The sequence below is a fragment of the Pygocentrus nattereri genome, chromosome 9 (assembly GCF_015220715.1).
Source record: "Pygocentrus nattereri isolate fPygNat1 chromosome 9, fPygNat1.pri, whole genome shotgun sequence".
NCBI classification, from domain to species: Eukaryota; Metazoa; Chordata; class Actinopteri; order Characiformes; family Serrasalmidae; genus Pygocentrus; species Pygocentrus nattereri.
Window position 1 is genome coordinate 38,608,017 of NC_051219.1, and position 26,072 is coordinate 38,634,088.

Genomic DNA, 26,072 nt, shown 5'->3' on the forward strand with positions numbered 1-26,072 from the left:
ATAGGGAACAATGGGGGAAGATTTTTCATTAGGAACTCCCTTGTCTTCAGCTATTCCAATTAGCCTGTAAGCTAAATAGCTTGATTACTTTTAATTCAAGTTAGCAAACTTTGTAATTAAAACCATTTTTTTTGAGAAGTCAGACTGTAGAATACATAAATCTTTTGAATAGTTGCTTTGTCTGGTTTAAGTGTGGTACACTGCCCATTTTTATTGTTGCTAGTTCTGTAGCTCATTCCTAACTAGCACGTTTGCCAGGTTTGGTTGTTCAATCTGATTATATTTTATTTATTTATTTACTGAAGATGAGACATCACAATATGTATTTTGGAAATAAACGAGAAGTATAGACATTACTTTTATATTTATGTTGACATGACTGAGGCAGCCTGGGACAACAGTTCAGTGAGGGGGCTTATAACCCTGGGAATGTAGGACTGTGTCTAAAAACTGCAAAGACAGAACACTGGACCTGAGGATCATAGGGCCCTAAAAACATAGGGCTTGTTCCAAGTAATTTAGATGAGGAAATCAAGGCCTGGAGAATATGGGAATGACCCCTATATAACAAACTAGCCTGTGAATCTTTCAAAGATTCCAATCAATGCACACACCATTTTGATCTGATCATCATTTATTGTTCAAACTACATTGACTGGAAACCTTAACGTGTACGTAAGTTAGCTTCCATTCTGACCAAATGAACACATTGCACACCACTACCATGAGTGTCAGAACTGCCCTGGTAAAGGTTTTATCACTAGTCATTGCCATGCTGTGTGTTATTGCGATAATGAGTTACTGATGTTATATCTTGTAGATATATAGAGGCTTACTGAATATGGTATTGAGGGTATTTAACACCTACATGAGTTATCATACAGCAGTCTTTCAAACAGGACCTCTCTATAGTTACACTGGCTTTACTGTAAATTCTCAAGTAGTGCTAAGCGCTTCTATTAGACCTAATATGTTCCACCTAGTCAAGAGGAAGGGGATTTATCAGGTCTGGTACATATACGTTCATATAAAAAAAATTCATAGTGATGCAATATTTCAGATATCTCTGAAATTAACAAAAAAAAAGGAAAAACAAATTTTCTTTTATATTTTTGATGCATTTTTGATATAGGTTCTGTAGTTATGTAATACTTGCAGGTTGTTAAATAGTAAAATGTGTGGCCATGTAGTGTATGAATCTATATCTAAACAACTATAGCAGCAAACTGCGTTTTTTGAGATGATGAGAATTTTAAAAGGAATTCCTGAATCTACTGTACTTGTAGTATTTGAATTACTTAAAAAAAAACTACAGTAGAGTTACGTAGCACTGTACATGTAGGGTTTGTTTTGTTGTTCCTTTTGTACTTTTCATATTCACATTGTTACTGTCAGTGATGTGTCAAGGCTGACAAACTATTTTGCTCCTTTGGCAGTCGTCATTTTTTTTTTTTTTTTTTTTTTTTTTTTTTAGTAATTGGCATATCAGTAACCACTACTGTCCATGGATTCCACTGCAGTTGAATGACACTGTGACTTTTGCGCTGCTGTGTAAAAAGAAGAACCATATTTTCAGACCAGAGTGATCACCGCCAGTATTGAGTGACCCAGTGATCACAGTCACTACTGTTTCACAGTTTTTTTTTCTGCCTTCTTGGTTCATGTATCTCTTGGATATTCATAGAGTGCATTTCCACAGTACTTGTTTCCAGCCATTTGAGTGCTTGTAAAGTCTGCCCTAGCTGTGGTCCTTTGAAAGGCGATTTCACAGTTCAATGCTCTTTCTTCGTCTATGGAAATTCCATTTTACAGTTTAATGCTCCTTCTTTGTAGGCTTCCCAGTCCTGGTCCTGGAGAAGCGAGGTGCGTCCAGGGTTTTGGCTCCAGCCTGGGATTAAACACCTGATTCAGCAGATCAGATCACCTCCTGCCTTCAAACTTGACGCCGATCAAGAGGTTTAGTGCCAGTCAGGAGTAAGACCGAGAGCACAGTGCAGCCTTCCAGAATCAGAAGAGGCAACCCTTCCTCCGTTAGTCTTCCCTGGTCCTTTGCAGGTCTGTGATTTTCCCCATAGGTGGCGCCACTACTTGCCCCTTAAAGGCTGTTCTTGTCGGGCAGTTCTGCCTCGGGTGTGCGTGGGAAGTAGACGGTAGTCTTGTGCTCCTCATAACGGTCGATGTGCTTGAGATGGACCACCATGTGCAACGCGTAGGCCAGCACCAGCAGCAGAATCAGAGATGTGATGAGTCCCATCAGAATAGCCGGCGTGAAAAAGGTGGCGCAGTCGCTGGCTGAGGCGAATTTGTTGGACTGCACATTGAAGGCCTGAATCTGAGGATAAGACAGCCATATCTTTAGGTCCATGTAGTTAGAAAAAGCAACATTTAAACACATTCTTAGACACACTCAAGTGCTTTACACATATAAACTAAAATACCAACAGCCCAATTCTCTGTCATTAAATCAATCAGATCAGGTTAAATTCTTTTGGACATGAATGCAACCATCATGAAATCTCAAATTTCAATAAGACTTAGTCAGATTTCACTACTTTTATATTCTTTTCAAAGAATAAAAAACATGACAGCCAGATATTTTGGTTGAGCGTGTCATTTACTGAATATGACTGTATATGTAGTGCTAGATGACCGGCTATACTGGTATTGGTTTCACACACTAATTTTTAGTTGTATTAGTACTAATGAGGAGAAAAAACTAACAAAACACTTCATTCCAAAAAGGTCACATCCAGTTTGTAAGAGATTCTTTAAACACAGAGTAGCATGGGTTCAGTACAGATCCAGCAAAGGTTCAGACACTTTATTAATACAATCCTAAATATTCTCCAGTACTGTGACACTGTACTATAGTTGGAAAATATCACACTATTGAATTTTTATTAAATGCCACCCAGCACTACATTCAGACAGCTGAAAAATTAGGAAAGGAAAAAACAACATAAAGTGTCTTAGTAGATGTTGGGCTACCATGAGCTACCAGAACAGATTTGATGTGCCTTGGCACGGATTCTGCAAATGTCTGGAAATGTACTGGAGGGACAGAACACCATTCTGACCCTTCCCTGCAAAATGGCCCCCACAGCATAACAGAGCCCCTTTGCTGTAGGGGTCAAGTACTAAGGCCTGATCAGTTCTCTTGGCATATGACACACATGCATTCACCCACACAATATTTTAAAGAATGACTCATCCCTTTGTTCCACATCTCTGTAGACCAGTGCTTATGGTTTTTGCACCACTGATCTCTCAACCGTGCATTCATCTTCATAATGAGGGGTTTATGCACTCCTTCCCTACTATATAATCCTGCTCTATGTAGTTGCTGATGAGCTGTTTTTGCTGACACAGTCTGACTACATTCTCATGACAGTTACCTGAGGAACAACTGCTCTTCTGTTTTCCCTTACAAATTGCACTAATTTACAAGTGTCATGGTCAGTGAGTTTGTCCTTTTTAAACACAATTTCCGACCCTATTTATAATGTTTTTCCCAAAGATCTAAATGTAGATGTGACTTTGAAGTCTCTGCCATCTATGCCACCAATAATCTGCCCTCTTTCAAAGTCACTTAGATCTTTTCTCTTCACCTGCTTAGCATTTTAACACATACCACAGAGCATAGTAGGATGTTAATAGCTTAATTACTTATCATGCAGTACAACTTTCTGAAAACATCTGCATTTATATTCATTCATTCAGGTTTTTCACATATCTTTATACAGTATATTGTTATATAGATACAGTACTGTGCGAAAGTCTTAAGCACCCAAGAGACATTTTCAAAATCTGTTCATGTGTGTAGTTTGTGTTTATTTGCTGAGAAAACTGTTAATATTTGAATAAACAAAATTCATAGAATATTAATTAATAATTATTATTTGAATGTATATATGTATATATATATAAAGATAAATATACATATATATATATATATATATATATATATAATATATATATATATATATATAAAGTAAATAGTGAGGAAGCCCAGTATTGTATGTAGTTAAAAAGCAACTGCTGGTTTGACCAATCAGTGCTTCATTAAATTGTGCTCATGATGTAACTGATGTTCTTAAGTCTCTGTGGTGGCTGTGAAGGTGTCAAGCAAAAATATGGACCCAAGAACTTCTGAATATGACTTTATTCTAATGTATATTGTGATGAACTAAATTTGTTAAAAATTTGCTTAGATGCCTAAAACTTTTACACAGTACTGTATATATATATATATATATATATATATATATATGTGTGTGTGTGTGTGTGTGTGTGTGTGTGTGTATGTAATTATAGCTAATTCTAACATTCCAAGACCTTTGCAGCTGAATCATCACCTGCATACATGCAATGATACATTGATGCCATTTTTCTATCCTTTGGAAAATTCTGTAATAAGAACCACATAGTAAGCAGTAGCCTGCGCTGTACCTACCTGGAAGTCAGTAAAAGTGATGTGCCAGTTTGCAGAGCTGTCGGTGTGCGAGCTGGGCACCAGTAGAGTGTCATATTTCTGTAAGCTGCTGACGTGCTGGCAGTGGTAAGAATAGGTGGCGGGGGCGTACACCTCCGTGGCATTGAATGTGGCTTCGTGAGTCCAGTTGTAGTGGATATGAACACTGTCCAAAGTGAACCAGTTCTGACCTGCTGACTCGTAGAACGTGTTGGACATCTGGAGCCTGTAGGAAAGATCAGGGATGGTCATAAAAACATGTGAGTGATTTCATATCAGTGGTCATTCTGTGAGATTCAACTAGCCTTATCAGAAAGTAGGATGAAAAAGAACATTCACCTGATGACAAGTCCCTTGATATCCTCGACATCTCCCAAGCGTAGAGACAGGCTGTTGACAAGAAACAACATTTCAGCACTGTTGGCATTACGCAAAACGCCCAGCTGCAAAATGATGTGGCTTAAATACACAATACGAATTGTGATTTGAGTGGTTGACACATGCACTCTTACAAAGAAAAGATGCCAAAAAGGGTTCTTTGAAAGGTTTGACGCCATAGAAGAACCGCTCTTAGTTCTCTGAAGAACATTTCAATTGATTATTCTCTTTACATTTACAGCATTTGGCTCTTATCCAGAGTGACTTAAAGTTTGATCATTTTACACAGGTAGGCGAAGGTAGTGTTAGGAGTCTTGCCCAAGGATTCTTATTGGTATAGTGTAGGGTGCTCACACAGGCAGGGGATTGAACCCTAGTCTACAGCGTAAAAGGCAGAGGTGTTGCCTACTACACTACACCAACAATTCTGTAAAGACATAATGCAGTTTATTTTAGAGAAGAACTGCTGGAAAGAAGCAAGAATAAGACTTTAAACAAGCACAGTTAGAAATAAAGGTTCAAGGCAGGTACATTTTTCAGTCATCAAGATACAAACAATGTAAATGTACCCACAGAGGTACAACAGTGGTTTTGACATCCAATTGTGTATACTAAATAAGTTTTTCCAGGTGAAAACAGAAGGATAAAATAAAAGCCTGGAGAGGAGACAGGGTGTGTGGAATCAGTACATCTTAGAAAATATATTTTTAGTGGATTATTGTACATTCCCTGACCAAAGGTATTGAGATATACCCCTGCACGTACCACCCCAGTGACAAGAGGGGTACTGCCCCAGTGACAGTTTCGGGCCTTTATTTCTGAGAGTGAGTAAAATAAGACATAAGACCAATAATGCTATAATATTCGTGCAAACAACTCAAAATGAGAAATGTTAGATATGATGATTATATTTAAGATTATTTCACTTTTTTTTTCAGTGTATCCCTAGCAAAGAATGTTTTTCCTTGAACCGTCCATCCAAGCTAAGAACCATTTGTGAGCCTTTATTTTTAGCTTATAAAGCAATGGGATCCTAAATATAAAATGTGTAGGCATGCATATGAAAGCAAATATATATATTCTGAAAACATATTGCTTATGCCTGAAGGAATTTTATTATGGATAAATAAGGTGCGAAAGATAAAAAAAGGAAAAAGACATACGTGGCTTTCTCTTTGGTGCACACTGAGCCTTTGGTGTCTACGGGGGCATTAGGTCCAAACACCCTTTCAGTGAGATCCAGGAAAGTGTTGTTTCTGTAGCGAATGGCCAGTCTCTTGGCCTTGAATAGGATGCATATTTTGCCATTGTAAGCTACATTCAGAGGAGAATATGGCCCCGAGCTGGTAGACTGAAGTAACTTCCTTTTAGTCCTGGGCTGAGCATGCAAATGCCATCCATAAGGCTGTGTGCAATAAAAGGGAGGAGAGAACAAGTTGTGATTAATATTGAACAGAACATTAACCACATATATTATTTATATGATTTTCCATTCTTAGGCCATTTCCTTGCAAAGTGGAAAAGTACACACACACACACACACACACACACACACACACACACATATTTCTTTTTTTTTTTTTTAAGCCGAGGCTATTTTTAACCCTGCCACTGTTGTTGTACGAGTGTCTTGTAAGATGTTGTTGGATGGATTTGGGCAGAGATAGTGTTCTTGGTGTCCAAGGTCACTTTGGCGATCAGAGAAAATGCAATACCTGCAGTATTCTTCGGAGTGGATTTTCAGCTGCAGGCGAATAACTCTCCTCGTGTGAGGCACTTGGACTCTCAACGCCTACTCCATCTGCATCACAAAATGTGGAAATAGGACGAGAGGGGAGATGGAATGGTGAGGTCATCCAGCAGAGCCAATTGCTGCCTCACTTTGGATGGGGTACTCAATGCTTTTTTATGTTCAAGCATTAAAGAACACCGTTGCATTGACTTACATCATGCATTTATATATAGAGCTACATTGATGAAAAGATGGAAAAAAATAAACTGGACAAGAAAGTAAGAAAGTAAGGGATTTTACTATCAGTGATACTGCTGCATTTCGAATGAATGCAGCCTGATCAGGTTAAACAATCTGAAATTCAGTAAAGAGTGCATTTGCATCTGATGTCCTTAAAGTCCACTTCCCTTTAGAAATTAAAGCAAGAAATATTTTCTCATATCAATGAAGCATGATACGCCACAAAATTATCCTTTGCACATCTGTTTCATCATACAGTATTACATAAAACACTGAGAATACAACATGATTCAAAATAAATTCATTGTCAAAACACAGTAAAGTCAGATGAAAGCTTTTAAAGTCAATACCGACCTGATCTGATTCTGATAGCAGGATATGGGGGGACCTCCGAGCTTTAAAGGACAAAGAAGACAAGACAGGGATGAATAAAAAACTCATAGAAATAGAGCACTTAACAACGTTAAGCAATGGCTCACATATCAATCTTGAATGAAAATCCAGTGGCAGAAATCCAATTGATCCACTCAGGTGGATCTAACAGCAATTTCAACATTAGATCAGTGTGTCCACTGCTTTCCTAATACAGCTGCACACTATCGCTCTTCAGTCTACACATGCTTAGCACTTTGACAACATCAACAGACTAAGGTGAGACTGGCTTTAGGCACTTTTTGTGTCTGTGTAAGCATGAGTCTACCTAGCGCCACCTTGTCCCTTTCTGACTGTCCCTACAGCACAGCAACCTGGAGGATTATCCTAAGACGAACCATGTAAACATCTAATCACCGCGATAATGAGCTTGACGGAGGATTTTCTTAAACCTTATTAAGAATCTGCTGCCCTATATGGTGGGAATCTTGCCCACAAGTGTGTGAGCAAGGAACTCCTGGGTCTCTCTTAAATTGAACTCAAAAAGGCTTTTGCAGAAGAATTCAAATGTGTTTATAATACTTCAGTCTTTTAATCCATAATTGCACAAATTAACATTTACATATTTAAAGAATTTCATACAGATAGAGTATATATAGCACTCTGTAAAATTCAGAGACCACCCTTCATTTATTTAACTGGAAGTCACAACAGCCATTAAGTACAACTCATTCATTTTACAGTATCAGGAAAAAAAACATAAAAAAACAAAAAGAAAACATAAATTTAACAGAAAATCAGACAAATAATACTAAATATAATATAAATAATAATAAAATAAAATCAGTTGCGTTTTCTGCTTCTCACAATCCAAGTAATTCCCACACATTCAATGACGTTGAGGTCTGGACTCTGGAGGTCTGGACATTGTTCTGAGAACACCATCAGCTTCTTGGCTTGATTTGCTAAGCTTCCTTTTCTCAGTAATGACTTCTCTCAAACCCATTGTGTTGGCCATTTGGTGGTTGGTCTATCTGGTCTTGCATTGTTTTCTCTACATCTCTGAATCATTTTTGAACAGCATTTGTGAGGTCAGACACTGATGTTGGATGAGAGGGCCTGGTTTACAATCTCTGTTGTGGTTCATGCTAAATGTGCTTGATAGGGTTGAGGTCAGGGCTCTGTGTCCAGACAGTCATGCAGGAACAGAAGAGGGTCTTCCCCAAACTGTTCCCTGAAAGTTGGAAACTTACAATTGTCCAAAGTGTCTTGGTTTGTTGAAGCACTACGATTTCCCTTCACTGGAATTAAGCGGTCTAGGCCAACCCCTGAAAAACAACCCCATAGCATTATCCCTCCTCCACCTAACTTTAGAAATGGCACAATGCAGACAGCCAGGTAGGGTTCTGCTGGCATTCACTAAACCCAGACTTGTCCATCAGACTGTCAGATCACTCCACAGAATACATTTTCACTGCTCCAGTGTCCACTGAGTTTCACTAGTTCAGTGTCAGCGTGCTTTACACCACTCCACCAATTTTATCCACCTGTTAGCAATGGGTGTGATTACAACACCCAAACTTAATAAATAGGAGGTGTGTTGCAATACTTCTGTCTACACAGTATATATACTGAAAAATTAGCAACTTGTACTTAATGGATGATTTGACTGGAAATTAAATGAATGAAGGGTCTTGTGTCTGACATTTGCACAGTACTGTGTATGTACGCTGTCCGTATACATATTCTTTCTTTCTATAACTGCCATCCTCCACCTGGACTAAGCCTGGGTTAAATTACGACCAGTCCACCTGAGATGAAGTCACTGGATACGTGTGTGTGTGTGTGTGCACTACGTGAATGAGAGCACTGGGTGACTCTGGGTTCATATTCAGCACTGAGGGATTCATCCACTGTTGTACATGCCAATCCCCTCTTATCACGCAGAGGTGAAATATGAACATTCCATGCACTGTAGGCCTCAGAGTGACCTAGCTCTTTGGAGAAAAACACTTTATAGAAGAGAGCACATCTGTATGCCACAGTTCATCTCCCAGGAGAAACAGAAACGCTGAAGCGACAGCAGAGCGACATCTTGATCAGTAAAACGCTGCAAGTGAATCAAGGCCACTGTGAAATGTGTGTACCACATTTGTAAATACATGGACAAGGACCAGAGGCATTACATAAAAGGAATTCATAACTGTAGCTGTAAACAACTCAGAGACACAGCCTTCCCATATCAGGCCAGAATTTTATAGCTGCCACCACTGATTACATTAGTAATCAAAAATTCCAATTAATAGGGAGTTAAAAAAAAAAAAAAAGGCCACATGCAATGAGCAAGGGATGGGCGATGTGGAAAAGATACAACAGCACAAGACATTTTCATGCTAATCGATATGTATCCTGATATTTAGGTTTTCTAAGGTTTAATAGGTTTTAACTAACAAAAAAGTATAAATTATGCCACATTTAAAAAGCCCATATCATTGAACCACGTGTTTTCTTTAAGCTGAGAGCTTAAGGTAATATGTACACTTTGTTAAAGTTTCAGACCATACAATTCACCTCCCAGTCCAAACAATTATAAAAATGTATGAATACTAAACCTTTTTAAGGATTTTGTTTGTTTCTATGATATCATTAAAAGCTAATGCATTTACATATATACATTAATTCTCTCATAGTTCAATCCCAGTAGTTAAGCCCCATCCATTTCTGCTGAAGTTATAAGTACTGTTACTGCTGGGATTGCTTTTTGAATGAAACACAATTCTGGACAGCCAGTTACTTGTCATTTACATACACCAGTCTTAAAGGCACAGTAACCAAACAGTTTAATAGTAAGGGATAAAGAGATTTGAAAGTGGTCATAAAATTAATTAGGCCAATTTTGGTCAATAAAACTACATAAATATTAGAAGTGGATCTCAGAATGAATACAATGATTTTTCTCAATATTTGACATACTGCACTACACTAAATCCCATTATGCAGAAGTAATTGTGTTCTCTTTGTAATAAAACAGGGTCAGTGTTTTTAAGTACTGGTGACATTTTTTATTAAATTATGATAAATACAGACTTACCGGTATACCAAACTGCACAAAAAGAAACCACGCAGAGCCTTTCAAAGATTCTAAAATACTTTTTAGGAAAAAGATAAGCAAGGCCATTTTTTATAAGGACTTAATTAAAAACACAACCACTCAGAGACCAATCAAGACAGCCCTCTAGACTATTACAAAGAAAAACAATAAATGTATACCCATAGCCCTGACTGGGTTTGCATGACAGTATGTGTGAGTGAACAGACTCCTGCCTTTGTTCTAACGCCAGTTTACCGAGGTCAGCAACTGAGTGCTGTGCTGCTGTCATTGGTTATGGCTGGACAGAGTGGCCTAAGTGCTGAACTGGGCATTTATGTAATGAAAAGCAGCGTTCCCCACCACATCTTCACCTCACCGCTCACAAAAGTGTCAGCTTGTTTCTCTCTCTCTCTCTCTCCCTGAGTCTCCAAGGATGCAGCATTGCACCAACTCATGATATCTAATAATAGATTACTTCGTTAGATCGGATTAAGATTAAAGGTTTCAGTTTAGTTCCACTTGCTGCCATTCTGGTCCATCTGTTTTGGTTATGACGTGGTCACTAAGTAACCTGAGGAGGGCCGTGGACCAGTGAACCAGTTTTGCCACGTTCCCGGTCTAATAGACGGCAGATGTGTCACATTCTGTCCCTTTACACTGGTGGTCATGTGGATGGACAGAGATCCAGTGAGATCATTCTGATATAGTTTTGTTGTAAAGTGAGTATCTTGGTGAGATATGTGGATTTAACAATGCTAATGCAAATAACTCTTTCCAGATTAGCACAGAGTTACTTCACAGCAGTTCAAGTCTAAGCATTTTACACTAAAATACTACAGCCACAACTTGCTCCATATATTTTGATAGCAAAAACCGCATGATTAAATCCCACCATCATGCTCTAGATCCCAAATGGCAATTCTTTCAGTTACGAAACAAAACACCAAAATGCACCTGGACCCTGAGCCCAGTTTCATCAAAACACCTCCATCTTTGTCCCACGAGGCCACGCGCTCTCTCAAAAATAACACCAATTGCGAAAGCACTGTGTGGTAACAGGGATAGGCATGTCTGCAGGAGTTTGATGATGTTTCCCTAAAACTTGTCAGCCTAAAAGAAGCGTACCAGACACAGCAGAGAAAAGAAACAGAAGGTCATTTCTTTCAATGAAGTTTGACTGATCTGTAATCTGTTGGTTTTTGTTGATGTATTATTCCCTATTATTCATTAGTCAGCTTCAAATATTGAAATACAGTATTATACATAGGATAATCTAAAAATATGAAAACATTTATGCATTTGAATTTGATTACAAGTGCTAACCTGACTGCCAGCTTTTTGTTTATTTGTTTGTTTTTAGTAAAGGAATGCCAGCCAAACATGTAAACAACACTGCAGTAAATCTACTGAGGCTGTGCTTCATTGTGTGTTTATGGCTGCTTGTTCTGCCTGGCCTGCTTCAGTCTCTGCCCTTTTCTTCTCTTCCCCCAGCACTCAGGAGTGAAGCATCTGTAAACTGATTCCTTCAGACATAACACCGGACGGGGGTCTGCCTCATGTCCCATTGTCATGGCCATGTTTGAATATCTTGCAGCTACAGAGGGGGGAACAACTGCACTGCAATCAGGTGATACAGAGTCTATTCATTCTCACCCAGAAATGCATTAGCTCAAGCAGATTCAACAGTACTTCAGCATTTTTTTCCTTATTTACAGAGCTGTTCACTGGATAAGGCAGTGCCTCAGCTGAACAGCATCACTCCCTCTCTAACACCCCCCACCCCACCCCACCCCACCCCACCACGCTGGGGCTGAAAGAGCTGCTCTTACCTCCTGTCCAGGATCGCAGGCACTTGGTTGAAGGGCGAAGACGGCTGCACCAGCGCGAAAAGCAACAACGAGAAAAGCGTGTAGAGCCTGCGTTCAGCCATGGAGACGAGCAGAGGGGACCGCCAGAGACGAGGCTTGCTTCATAATCTGCCCCTGATGGCATATCCCTAAACCTGGGCTCAGTGACGGGCGGCCCCGGCAGCCAATGAGTGAGCAGCGAGAAGATAATCGTGCGTCACTATCCTCGCAGCCTTCATTCTTGCAGTCTTGCATCCCCCCCCTCTTTCTCACTAGCACGCGCTCGCCCTACCTCTCCCCTTTCTTCTTTCTTTTCTCTCGCTTTCTCCTTTGTCTCTTCTCCCACTTCTCTCTCTCTGCACCCCTTTCTGTCTGTCTCTGTTCATTCACATCGCTTTCTCCTTTGTCTCCTCCTCTCCCTTCTCTCTCTCTTCGTTCTCATCATTTTTCTCTGTTTGTCTCATTTCTCTCTCTCTCTCTCCATCTGTCTTTCTGTCTCTCTCCCATTTTTGTTTTGTCTCTTTTCACTCCCACCATCTCACTTCCTAGTCTCTCTCTCTCTCTCTCTCTCTCTCTGTCTCTGTTTGATCACGTCTCCCCCTGTCAGTCTGTTCTCTTTTCGCTCCCACTACTTCTCTGTATCTCATCTCCCTTTCCCCTGCTTCTCTCCATCTTTTTCTCTCTTTATTTCTGTCCTGTCTCTTTTCACTCTCACCATCTCACCTATAGTCTCTCTCTCTCTCTCTCTCTCTCTCTCTCTCACCTTCTGTCTGTTTCTCTGTCCCATCACCCTTTCTCTGTCCATCTCTTCCCACTCTTTCTTCCCTCCCTCTCTCTCTCTCTCTCTCTCTCTCTCTCTCTCTCTCTCTCTCTCCCCATCTTTTTCTCTCTGTCTCTCCCATTTCTGTTTTGTCTCTTTTCACTCCCATCTCACTTCCTAGTCTCTCTCTCTCTCTCTCTGTCTCTGTTTGATCACGTCTCCCCCTGTCAGTCTGTTCTCTTTTCGCTCCCACTACTTCTCTGTATCTCATCTCCCTTTCCCCTGCTTCTCTCCATCTTTTTCTCTCTTTATTTCTGTCCTGTCTCTTTTCACTCTCACCATCTCACCTATAGTCTCTCTCTCTCTCTCTCTCTCTCTCTCTCTCTCTCACCTTCTGTCTGTTTCTCTGTCCCATCACCCTTTCTCTGTCCATCTCTTCCCACTCTTTCTTCCCTCACTCTCTCTCTCTCTCTCTCTCTCTCTCTCTCTCTCTCTCTCTCTCTCTCTCTCTCTCTCTCCCCATCTTTTTCTCTCTGTCTCTCCCATTTCTGTTTTGTCTCTTTTCACTCCCATCTCACTTCCTAGTCTCTCTCTCTCTCTCTCTGTCTCTGTTTGATCACGTCTTGCCCTGTCAGTCTGTTTTTCTCTTTTCGCTCCCACTACTTCTCTGTATCTCATCTCCCTTTCCCCTGCTTCTCTCCATCTTTTTCTCTCTTTATTTCTGTCCTGTCTCTTTTCACTCTCACCATCTCTCCTATAGTCTCTCTCTCTCTCTCTCTCTCTCTCTCTCTCTCTCTCTCTCTCACCTTCTGTCTGTTTCTCTGTCCCATCACCCTTTCTCTGTCCATCTCTTCCCACTCTTTCTTCCCTCCCTCTCTCTCTCTCTCTCTCTCTGTCTCTCTCTCTTCAGTTTCTCTATCTTTTCTCGCACCTTGTGTCTCTCTCTCTCAGATCAGTTTAAGTTTGCTTTATTAATATAACAGATTTACATTTGTATTGTCAAAGCACATCAACAGTTACCTGTGTATTAAAAGTAAACACATAACTAAGATTGATATAACAACACAACAATTAAGAAGAGAAAGTGTTAATGATCAATTAATATAAATGTAAATACAATAATAAAACAAAACCTGCCTGCAGGGTATAATAAATGAGAAAAAGTTTATTATGAAATATATGCACATATTTACATTAAATATATATAACAGTGAGGAAAACAAATGGTTGTGGTTTGGTGGTCACTCACTGTCCCAGAGTGTATGTCTGGCTGCAGTGGACGCTGATGGACCCTCTCCTAATGTAATCAGTTTATCTTTATCTGTCAGCGTCCTGAAGCTGTTTATCTGTTTTTCAAATTGATTAAAATCTTTATTTCTGACAGATTCATATTTTCTCTTTCTGTCCCATATTGCTCTCTCTCTCTCTCTCTCTCTCTCTCATGCAAACAAAGCTGCCCGGCAAATCTGTAGCACATGGGGCTTACGCATTTAAACCCTTATCCCAAGAACACAGTTTTAACCTATAAGCACTTCAGATGTGTAATAATCTGTAGATCTGTTTATGTGCTGGGGAAATTGGGGGACAAAATAGACCTAAAAAGCCATCACAACGTAACATAACAACATGACCTAGATTTACACCCTGTAATCTTGTTATCTGGCATGTATACACAGGAGAAGTGTGCGTCACATATAGAAAAACCCCTTAAGCATGTGGAATTGTTTAATTAAGATAAATAATGAAACATTGTGGAGAAGGTCAAGGCAAGGAAAGGCAAGAGCATTTGAATCACCTTCCAGTGTATCTCACCTCTGGGAAGGGTTTCAAATTTGCACTAATATCTTAATGAATTGTTATGGCATCATATGCAGTCAAAGCTGCTAAGACAGTAGACAGTATACTGGTTAAGAAGAGGCCATAGTGAATGGCATAAATAGTTATCTTGGCTTAAGGGCAAATCACCGCCAATAGCCACATTTTAGAATCCAGCACATTTTGAGCACCCACTAACAGAATAAACGTAAATGTACTCATAACGTCAACATTTATGTGACCCAAAAGGCGGATAAATGCGCTGTAAAATGCATTAATCTAGGTTCATACAGCACTAATATGCAGCAGTGCTGTGAATTCAGCCAGCCAAGTAGGTCACTGTCCCTTGCCAAGAACTTGCATGCTGTGTGACTGACAAGCTGGGTGACAACTATCAGTCAGCTGGTTTCACTGGGAAAAACAGGCCTTTTACAGTAGCTCACATATTTGCATTATAATGTAGAAACGAAGTCTTGAATGACCAAAAGAGAGAGCAGCTTTATTCCCACCCATCGATTAGTCCCAAACTAATCGAGTACTGTTCCCTATGAATGCTGTGAAACTGCTGTACATCAAAAACTTGTGGAAGTCATTTTCAGTTTATATCAGTTTAGGTAAATGATTTTAAGGCATAGTCCAATGTTTTTTTTTTTTTTTTATCTATATTTTTAGACCTGGTAAAGAACAGCCTGCATGTTATTTAATAACGCACCTTGTTGCATTTCTGTCAATAATACTAGCTATCAAGGTTATATTAAAGTCTGTTTTTTGAGTGAATACTTTAAAATATTAATCCAATATTGCAAGTTAGCTTGCAGTTGTACAATACCATTTTGAAACTAAAACTGTGGTTATATGGCACCTTGGGAGAGATATTCGACATATTTATCTCACATTTCACCCTCAAAAACACCCACATCTCTATAAATGATACACAATGATTTTGCCCCAATATCATTTAAAGCAGTTCAACAATCGGCTATTTTAACGAAGAAATGTCGCCCCCTTGTGGCTGCTCATATGCACAACACCACCAGCCTCACCCAATGCACCTGTGCACAGTTCGTTTACTTTGGTGCTCCACATGTCAAGGCAAAAAGAATGGAAATGATATCTCCTGAGCTTAACCATGAAATAGTGAGATTTATCTTCTATAAAACTACTAAATTCTGGACATTCTTTTCTTCCTTTCCCTTTTGATTTAACAACAGATCAACCAAAGGATCTCTCTCAAGTAGCTTGTCTCAGTTCGGCCCACATAATTACATGGGCTGGAAAAAGTGCCCTACGAACATAAATCTAACATAGATGAAAAATTTTATAATGTCATGGTGAAGCAGTCATAACATCACCACCATGCTTTTAGAAATATCCGTAAGCATGGTTAAAACTCAGGTGACTGTGCAGTGAGTCTACAGCTGAACAGTGCCTTCTGCAGCTCATTGGCTGTGTAGAAGATAAGTACACCAATCAACATTAACATTAAAGTCACCTCCTTGTTTCTACGCTCATTGTCCATTTGATCAGCTCCACTTGCTGTATAGGTGCACTTTGTAGTTCTACAACTAGACTGTAGTCCATCTGTTTCTTTCTATACTTTGTTAGCACCCCTTCAGCCTGTTCTTCAATGGTTTAGCACTCCCACAGGACCACCACAGAGCAGGTATTATTTGTTTGGTGAACATTCTCAGCACTGCAGTGACACTGACATGCTGGTGGCGTCGGTGTGTTGTGCTGGTATGAGTGGATCAGACACAGCAGTGCTGCTGGAGTTTTTAAACATTGTTTCCACTCACTGTCTGCTCTGTTAGACACATTTCTGCCTTGTGGGTCCACTTTGTAGATGTAATGTCAGAGACAGGAGCCCATCTGTTGCTGCTCACTTTGTGTTGGTCATCCTCTAGTCCTTCCTCAGTGCCCACAGGACACTGGATATGTTTGGTTGGTGGACTACTCTCAGTGCAGCTGTCAAGTGACACAGGTGTTTGAAAATGTGTTTGTTTACATCTCAACCATTACATTTTGTAGAAACTCTGAATAATAGGTGGACTTTCCCTTTAAACCATAGCGACGCCTGGTTACTATCAGCACCACCGTGAACAATTCGGGCTCCCTAAATTTATCTAGGAAGGGGCATTTAACATCAGATCACTCTGAATGACTTTAGTTGTGTCCGTTTAATTATCCAGAGTTTAAAAATCAGAAGAATAGCCTTTTAAAAGGTGTTAACAGCGCCGCTATCCGGTAACAGGTGTCGTTACACTAACTTACTGCGTCCTTTATTTCCATGGCAACCGGCTTGTTTCGCTACGGCTCAGCTAACAAACTTTGGCGACCGAGCAATGAAGCTGAAGCGCTTACTGTGAAGAGAAACGGTACGAAAACACTATTTACACCAGTTTATTCGAGCTTCTATGCGGGTATACAATAAAACAGTGTAGAAGACAGGTTGTTGGGCATGTTATATCTTTCAGTGGTCTGCTAGTTAGCTACCGCTAGCTTTACTCAGTTAACCTAACGGTTAAGTTAGCATGCTAACGCTAGTTTAACTTGGCTTAAGCTGGTGTTGCTGACAAGCTACCTAACACAGCTAGGAAAGCACTTAAACTTCACACTGTAAGACTGAACAGTCTCCTATATCAGCAGGAGTCTGAAATGCCGACCTCAGGGGACGTTTTAAAGTCTCCCATGGAGGATGGGTTGAAGAAGTACAGCGTCCTCCCGCCCATCCCGAGTGGGCCAGGTGAGGCGGGCAGCAGTGGCTCCAACCTGCCGGAACACAGAAGAGCAGTGCGAAGTAAACTTCTGCACCACAGGAGAAGCAAACAGCAGCAGAAGGAGCTACGTGGAGTCATGTAAGTTTGCCATTGCCACTCTGTCTTCAGCATATGATCCCACGTATCTGCTATGCTGACCCCCTGTGGCTTTGTTTAGGGTGGCTGCTGCACTGCAAGCCTACAAGCGAGCAAAGGATGCAACCCCAGTGGCATCTCTATACCCTGAATCTGAGCTACCCTCAACGGTATTGAATGCTTTTCTTTAATAATCTGATTTTGAATCTGAATTCTTGAGAAATGCCAAGGCTCTCATGGCAGTATCTAGTGCTTGTCTGAGCTTTAAGGGTGTTGGATGCTTTTAATGAAGTAGTCTGCCATATGGTGTTGCACTTTAGTTGATTTTCAAGTGCTCTCTCACACAAAGCCCTTTTTTTCAACAGATGAGCAGCGAAGCAAGGAAACAGCGTGTGAGTGGTTTTTGGAATCTTTTGAGAGAGCGTGTGTCAAACTAGTACCCTTTTATCTCACTTTTACACATCTATTCACTATGCTTCTCTCTGTAGATGAACTACCTGTTCCTGAAGCAGTGTGTTGAAAAGAGCCCCATCGTGCCTATTCAGGAGCACTGGCTGGATGACGTGGTGACCCGTGTCTCACCACAGCTCCGCCAGGGCAGAGAGGAGCTGCTGGAGGAGCTCTGCAAGGAGGTCAGCGAGAACTACCTCAGCAGCATGGTCAAACACAGAGGTGAGCTCTCTGACAGGCTGCTTCATAACTTTCAGGTAGATGCTGAACAATAAGAGGTGTAGCTGTCCCTGAACCTAAAGGTGAGGTATACCTTAACTTCTAACAAACCTCTAACAAACATCAAACAAGTGTTACCTGTTTATGTAATAAAAGTTTTATGGTGTGTATGTCTACTTCTACTATTGACCCCTAGTATTGATGCCTTTATTTGTATGAGAGAGGCACTAACTATGTCAGTTTAGCTACCTAGATGATGCTGTTAGCAATGACTGTTGGCCAATTCTATTAAATATCCTAGATCATGAAAATCCTAGTATCTGATGTGCCACAGTATCACTGACCAGTAAATAAATAAGTGTTGTTAGAAGTTTGTGAAGGTCATCCATCTATCTCCACACATGTATAATATGGATTGTAGATTATTACTCTTTTATTTAACTCCACCTAGCATAGAAAGTTGTTCTTGTATGTTACTATTGTACGTGTGTACTACTGTTAATAGGTTTGTTCTTTAGTTAACAGCGTTCTCCGAGACCCAGAAATGAAGGACGCGCTCCCTGACTTAAAAAGCACATTGGCAACAAAGTGAGTGCGCAGGCATCCAAGCTCTCAGTTCCAGGAGACTTGCAGGTCCTAAATATGCACTCCAGATTTTAAAAGGTTTCTCTCTCTTCAGGGCTCTTGACTACTCCAGACCTTGGCACAACAGCTTCATCAGGAGTCGAAAGGTGATAAAGGAAAATTTGCATGTCTTGCATCCAGTCATGAAAATTATTTTGGATATCTGTCACACCACATTCTCTCAACTGCTCTTTGTCAACTTCTCAGACTGCAGGTACTACTTTTCTGTTTTTCTTTCAGTGTTTGAGTAATTACAGCTTGCACATGAGATTTACAAAAATTTCCTTGCATATTATGAGTTTTACCTTTACTTTATTTTAACATTTACTTTACATTTGAGTTCTGGTAAAGTTACTGCATGGTATATGCTTATTAATTATGTATGAATCAATACTATATTCGACATTGTCAGAGTTTCCACATACAGTATATTTATTCTATCATAATTGGGGCAAAAAGTGCAGACACTAAAATATATGACATGTACATTAAACTGTTATATGTGTCAGAGAGTCAGAACCAGGTTCTGCTGGCCAACGGAGTTTGTACTTGCAATTAATTTCTCTTTTGCTTAAGGAGTAGACATCCGTACTTGGGGTCTGTCTGATAAAGCAGGATTTCTTGTCTAGACAGCTAGTTTTAAGCCCTTTTTCGCTTTTTACTGGGCTAATTCATCATAGCAGCTTATGCTACATGCCTAACTAGCTCTGGGGAAGGTACATTTAATTTTGGATCATGGTCAGATTAAAGTTTCTGAGGTCTTTTTGGTTGAATTTTTTGTATCCTGATGTTTATGGCAACAAGTATGTGAAAAATATAGGTTTTTATTGAAGGAACCAAATTACACAACATACAAAATATGAAGCAATTATTACTTCTACGAGCACTAACCTGGTGGCAGAAGTAACAGTGTATTTTTTTACTATTAGAAATATGTCACATATGTGACACTTGTATAATGTCCATTTATTTATTGTCTCCTTAAACTTTTTATCATTTCATTTCTCTCTAAATTGTGTCCATGGTGTGAAGGTACACTGGGCCTGTGGACTGTATGAGCCTGAAGAGCAAAGTGGCTGTGGAGTGTGAGAGAATCGAGCAGAAACTCATGAACACTTGGTTTCCAAAAGTCATTCACCTGCTCACAAGCAAAGACACCGTGCAAAGAATCAGAGCAGAGAAGCTGGACGCGTTTTACAACTGTGCCTCCACACTTCTGTCCAACCAGGTGAGTCTTGTATTCACTTTGTCCATCAAAATGAACATGAAATGTTTTTTTTTTCTTCTGGAAACTTTCAAGAATGTTCATTGACCAGTGCTGATGGAATCTTGCTGAAATATAGCTGTGCCAGTTATTCTCTCCGTTTCTCCTGTAGCTGAAGGCCTTGGTTGAGAGGAGCGTAGAGGCATTTATAAGCTTGTTTGATCCCCTCGATACACACAAGCTCCCCGTATTCAAGATGGACCTGACCTTTGATGATGAGAAAATGGACTTCTATCCCAGTTTTCAGGATCTAGAGGAGGCTGTGCTAGAGATTTTCAACTTGATCACCAAGACCATGCAGGTGAGAAGAGGTCCATGGTCAAGGCCATGTTTCATTTTGTTAGATAAGACTGGTGGTATGTAATGAATTTCACCATTTTACAGAAAGTTCAGACTGTTCAGTCCTGGCTGGCCGAAACCAACAGCTCAGTAGTTGATGCTAAACTTGCAGACCATGTCCTTGTAAGGGCACGGACCACACTGCAGAATGCTGTCCGTAAAAACCTGGAGGCACCTGGCATGCACTTTCAATATTATTGTGAGTTTCTTGTATTACTTTTTTTTATTTTTTTTATTTTATGCAAACAAATTATTCATTAATGATAATCTGTTTAGTGATTTACTCACACTTGTCATTTTTCATAGCTAACAACTATGACTGGCTAGTCAATGGGACAGCACAGGCTGAGGTGGAGAAATTTATGCAGGAGGAGCACAGTTTTGATCGGTATACACAGGTAAGCTTGATCGCATAACATAGCTTGATGTATAGCGTGTACTTTTGATTTTGTACTTCTGAATGTGCTATTTTATCTCAGCAAGTGGAGGAGTTCCAGGCTCTGTACCAAGAGATCTCCAGCCTCCAATCAGTAGTTCATTTTGATATGATCCGCTTGGACTGTGAAGAGCTCAAACAGGGACTGGCAAAGAAAGTCAAGACTTTCGCTCAGATCCTTTTGGAACGACTAATCAACATGCACCGTGAACACTGTCTTCAGTAAGTCCAGCTCAGTATCCTAATATTTTTGTTTTCATGTGTTGATTTACAGTTAAATCGTTAAGATGTAACCAAAGCCATATAGAGTGGTTTGATGCACAGTTCTAGAGAAACTTACCGTCAGGATTGTTCACATTAGTGGTTTAATGGCTGTAAAAGCTGCCTCACAGAAAGCTGTTATATGAAATGGCTATGAATGCACTGTCTGATGTCTTAGTGGCTATTGTACTGTAGCTTTGGCCTAAAGCCTATGTTAATGTATACTTGTTTTTGGCCTATGTATGTATAAGGCAAAATGGTTCCCACAAAAAACATTTTTTTCAGTTTCACCACTTTTTTGCCATTAACATTACATATAAAATTCAGAAGACAGCTGTGGATATGCTGGTTATTTTGGACAGTAAATAAAATTGTTGTATTTGCACTGAAGACACTGTGACGTTGGTTGTGTGATGTCTACATCACAGATTTTTTCTTTTAAGCAGTGATTATTTTTTACCTTGTTCAGTACATTTAATAATTCTTTCATTTTCAAGAATCTGTAAAGAGTTTGAGACCATTCAGGATAAGGCTCTGAAAATCCCAGAGACAACCAAGGACATGACAGAAATGATTGCGTACATTGGTCATGCAAAAACCAAGGGAATAGAGGAACTCAACAGTAAGATAATGGTGAGTTCATAACATTTCTTTACACTTTGCAAACTACCAAACTAAACAGGGTAAAATCAGTCTTGCTTTCTCACAGGAAACTCATCGTAGGTTAAATTACCTACTAGATGTGCACGTATTTGAGGTAGAAGAATTGGAGCTTAATTCTGCAGTGCTGCTGTGGCCACAAAATATCAATCCAACCTTTCAACTCAGTGATGAGGTAATATTTGACAATCACTGATGGTCCAAGCATTATCATACTTTTCTAAGTTTTCTACTCTTTAAAGTCTGCTACATGCATTATTTTTGATGGTGGCTGTCTTGTATTCTGTGGTGCAGGTGTTGGAGAAGGCCAAGCAGAAAGGAGAGCAGGAGCTGCAGGGCAGGAGGGAGAAACTGATGCTGGAACTGGAGAAAGTCAGCCGAAGGATGGAGGAATTTGCAGAGTGTTCAGAACTGGACATGATGCAACAGGTGAGATATGACCTTATACATCAGTGCATCTTATTTCCCTTCAATGTATAGTGACTACACTTCATTTGTCCCTTTCCTCTGTTGCAGTATGTGACAGATGTCAGAACAGTGCAGAAGAGGCTTCAGGAAGTCGAAGACTCCATTGTATTCATCAACAAAGAGGAGGCCCTTTACAAATGGGACTTAACTATGTATCCAGAAGTGGATGTTATCAAGGAGAACATTGAGCCTTATCAGAAGCTCTTTGGATTTGTGCTGAAATGGCAGCGCACTGAGAAGAGGTTTGTAAGATTATCAGTGTGTGTGAGATCATGTTCTTTAGGTTCCATGTCAAGAATATTTAGTGTAAAACTCTTCATGTGGACACTGTCTCTTTTGATGCATACAGTACTGTGCAAAAATCACAGTCCACCCTTCATTCAATTAATTTCTTCTTACAATGGTCATTCAGTGGAAATGATTAATTTTCAGGCAGTATTTCTATGGAGACAGGGGAAAGAGGAAGGGGAAAAGTCAGAGGAAAAATATTGAAAAACTCCTGACAACCTTGCAACACCTGGTAGATCACCAAAACTCACCATCAGATAAACAGTACTTAATGCCTTCATCTTTGAGAGAGTTCTACTCTTGATTCAGATCTAAAAAAAATCCTCTGGTGTTTCTGCCCATCCTTCCACTTTGAGAGGTCAGCTCAACACCATGGGTCTGAAAGGATGTGCAGCGGTCAAGAATTCATTACTGAGAAAATGAAAATAGACAAAAATAGAAATTTTACAAATGAAACAGAAAAGCTTCTGGTGTTCTCAGAACAACAGACTGGCCATCCCTGAACTCTGACTGAACATGGATCTCAAGAAGCTGAAAATGCTACCAACTTCTGAACTTGGGAGGCGTGGGAAATTATCCTAGCAATCCCTGCAAGTCTTCTGAAGTGTGCAAACTACAAAAAAATGAACATAAGAGTGGACATTAGAACATTAGATTTTTTACTTGGCTGAGGCTTCTGTGTAATTTTCTGTTAAGTATATGTTTTGTTTTTTTTTTCTTTTTTGATACTGTAAAATGAATAATTGATTTATTATTGTAATTAATACATGGTGGCCATTTTGACAAGAAATTAAATAAATGAAGGGAGGTCTCTGAGTTTTGCACAGTACTGTACATCTGTGTTATATTTAAAGTGACATCTTACATTGTCTTTTGCTTGACCTTGTTTTAGATGGATGGACGGGTCCTTTTTAGATTTAAATGGTGAGAGTATGGAGGCAGAAGTGGATGAGTTTTTCCGTGAAGTCTACAAGATGCTGAAGTTTTTCCAGCAGAAACAGAAGAAGGCAGAGCAGGAGAGAGAGAAAACAGTAGAAGTGAGGCAAAGACCTGGAGAAAATGAAGATAAACATGAGAGTCCCACCATTCTCATCTGTTTAAGTGTCATAGAGCAGATCAAAGAATTTAAGGTACATGAAGCTATAACGTACTCACAGTTGTGTGCAAAAGTTTGGGCAAATTATGTTTTGTTGAGATCTAGATTTTGTTTTGCAGAAGTTAGGTTTCCTTCTTGTGACTCTTTCCTGCAGTGATAAGGGGGTTTGCTTTGTCTTTCTGTCCAGCGTTTGAGCAGTCCTATTTTAGAGGTTTCTTGGTCCTTCAGATCTTGCCTTGACTTTCACAGTTCACAGCTTTGTTTTTTTTGTTTTTTTTGATTAATCAACTATAGAGTGTCTGAGCATTAACATTAGTAGGCATTTATGCAGGGGTGCCCAGACTTTGGTATCCAACTGTATACCAATCTACAAAAATAATATTTTGGATGGTCATGTTGTTTTTTTAATTCATTAGCTATTGGTCTCTCATGTGTACTGTCTTGTCATGTGTGCATCCTAACAGTTTGATAATTTTTTGTTCACAGGAACACATCCCGATGGTGTCCATACTGTGTAATCCAGGCATCAGGGCCAGGCACTGGGAACAGATGTCTGAGATTGTGAACTACGACCTGACGCCTAATTCAGGCAGCACTCTGCGCAAAGTCCTCAAACAGAATCTCACCTCTTACATGGAGCAGTTTGAAACTATCAGTGCTGCTGCCAGCAAAGTAAGAAGTGACCATATTTGTAATGTTTCTGCACTAACCCCATTTCCAAAATCTATAATTCGATATTCTCAAATAAAACATTAGGGAAGTTTAATTTTGTACTGAAGGGGGTGTTGTAACAATATGTTCAATTTAAATGTTTATTTGAAATAAGGAAGCAAGCATGCATCATAGTCAGGGATAGAGTACATTTTTGTTAACTCAGTCTGACTTTATTTCAGTTAAGCCTTTAGGAAACCTGAAGTTTCGGTTTATTTGGGTATGATTTTAAATATTTAAAAAATGCAATCAATACACATGAGGGGCTAGAGGAACTATTTAGTGCAATGGACAGTAAAACAGTATAGCAAGCTTTCTGTCCGTTTTCAGCCCATGGTTTTTCAATGCCAAACTGTAAAAATGAAAATGGATTTGGTGAACTTTCTTAGAATCTTCCAATTTTATTTCAGCCAAAAAATGAGAGCATACTTTACTGAGTATTGTCACATTGAATTTTTATCAGTTTCAAGATTCCACAATCAGTTGATTTTGCACTTGATTTAACACCTTCACATTGATGCATCATGGTACCTCAATGCATTTTTACATCCCTAATCCTTACTGTATTTTAGTTGAGATGGAGTTATTAAAGTTGTTCTCTGAATACACAGGAATTCTCTCTGGAGAAGGCCATGCAGAATATGGTGGAGGCTTGGGATGCTGTATCATTTAATCATCATGCCTACAGGGAGTCTGGTGTGTCCATCCTTACCGCCGTGGATGAGATTCAGACTATGCTAGATGACCAGATAGTGAAAACCCAGACCATGAGAGGCTCCCCTTTTATCAAGCCTTTTGAAACAGAGATTAAGGTGATACCATTATTATTACATTATTCATGATTGTACACTGTTTCATTGTTTAAAAATGATTAGTTGCATGCTTTTTTAATGATTGTGTCTATTTACTGGAAATATGTTCAGTAAATACTTATTAATCACACTTATTTTGCTTAGGCATGGGAGGAGCGCCTGATTCGTATTCAGGACACCATAGACGAGTGGCTGAAGGTGCAGGCCCAATGGCTCTACCTGGAACCCATCTTTAGCTCTCAAGACATCATGCAGCAGATGCCTGAGGAGGGACGACTGTTTCAGACAGTGGACAAGCACTGGAAGGAGGTCATGAAACACTGTGTGAAGGACTCAAAGGTATGGACAACGTGATGAAAGGATGAAGGAAGTATCACCTCAAAAGGACATTTATGGTCAAATAGTATTTCCTATTTAAAATAAAAATATTCAGTCTACACGTCATGTACGCTGTTCTTTCTCTTTTACAATGTTTAATTTACACCATTTCCCCCTCACTGTGAGTATAGTCAGCTGGCCAAGACTTGTTTGGTACCTAAAGTTTGCTTCTTTTGCACTGGAGATATGAATATACTTGTATCTGAGGTTTCTTACAGTGGATACCATACTGCTATCTATAAAAATGGACAAAGTTGCAGGCAAAATTCAGGTTTGGTTTCAGAGATGTCTTTTTTACTGTGTTTAGCTGTGTAAATTATTTATTTATTTAGGTAACATTATCCCATACAGTGGCAGAAACCACACAAGCAAGACAATGTTGTAAAAATTTGATTTTTGCTGAATGCTTTAGTGCTTAAAATGCAATGGTAGACGAAGTACACAAACCACGTACTTGAGTTAAAGTAGAGATACCCAAGGTAAAATATTACCCCAGTAAAAGTAGAAG

General features: G+C 39.6%; 2 protein-coding genes across 5 annotated transcripts in view; one reads left to right on the forward strand and one right to left on the reverse strand.

Annotated features, from left to right (window-relative positions):
* Positions 1-1,439: 1,439 nt before the first annotated feature.
* atp6ap1lb (ATPase H+ transporting accessory protein 1 like b) lies at positions 1,440-12,375 on the reverse strand. Its single transcript, XM_017712698.2, has 7 exons — positions 12,114-12,375; positions 7,176-7,216; positions 6,565-6,650; positions 6,013-6,254; positions 4,811-4,861; positions 4,454-4,697; positions 1,440-2,332 (listed from the first exon to the last, which is right to left on the reverse strand). The coding sequence occupies exons 1-7, from the start codon at positions 12,212-12,214 to the stop codon at positions 2,096-2,098; spliced, it is 1,002 nt and encodes a 333-aa protein (XP_017568187.1). The 5' UTR covers positions 12,215-12,375; the 3' UTR covers positions 1,440-2,095.
* A 4,615-nt stretch (positions 12,376-16,990) lies between these two features.
* The window catches only part of dnah12 (dynein, axonemal, heavy chain 12), a 34,917-nt gene continuing 25,835 nt past the window's right edge, over positions 16,991-26,072 (forward strand). For 2 of the 4 annotated variants that reach the window (XR_005130772.1, XM_017712740.2), the window contains exons 1-20: positions 16,991-17,081; positions 17,353-17,561; positions 17,641-17,728; positions 17,924-17,950; positions 18,047-18,230; positions 18,746-18,815; positions 18,907-19,065; positions 19,884-20,079; positions 20,228-20,416; positions 20,500-20,653; positions 20,761-20,852; positions 20,934-21,112; positions 21,649-21,784; positions 21,861-21,986; positions 22,106-22,240; positions 22,328-22,521; positions 23,460-23,697; positions 24,150-24,335; positions 24,986-25,186; positions 25,331-25,525. Coding sequence is in view for 3 of the 4 variants with exons in the window: in XM_017712740.2 (XP_017568229.2) it covers positions 17,362-17,561; positions 17,641-17,728; positions 17,924-17,950; positions 18,047-18,230; positions 18,746-18,815; positions 18,907-19,065; positions 19,884-20,079; positions 20,228-20,416; positions 20,500-20,653; positions 20,761-20,852; positions 20,934-21,112; positions 21,649-21,784; positions 21,861-21,986; positions 22,106-22,240; positions 22,328-22,521; positions 23,460-23,697; positions 24,150-24,335; positions 24,986-25,186; positions 25,331-25,525 (2,949 nt within the window). In the remaining variant the exon portion in view is untranslated. Of the gene's footprint in view, positions 17,082-17,352; positions 17,562-17,640; positions 17,729-17,923; positions 17,951-18,046; positions 18,231-18,745; positions 18,816-18,906; positions 19,066-19,883; positions 20,080-20,227; positions 20,417-20,499; positions 20,654-20,760; positions 20,853-20,933; positions 21,113-21,648; positions 21,785-21,860; positions 21,987-22,105; positions 22,241-22,327; positions 22,522-23,459; positions 23,698-24,149; positions 24,336-24,985; positions 25,187-25,330; positions 25,526-26,072 lie in introns of those variants that run through there. The other 2 variants (XM_037541680.1, XM_037541682.1) reach the window with 2 other exon arrangements.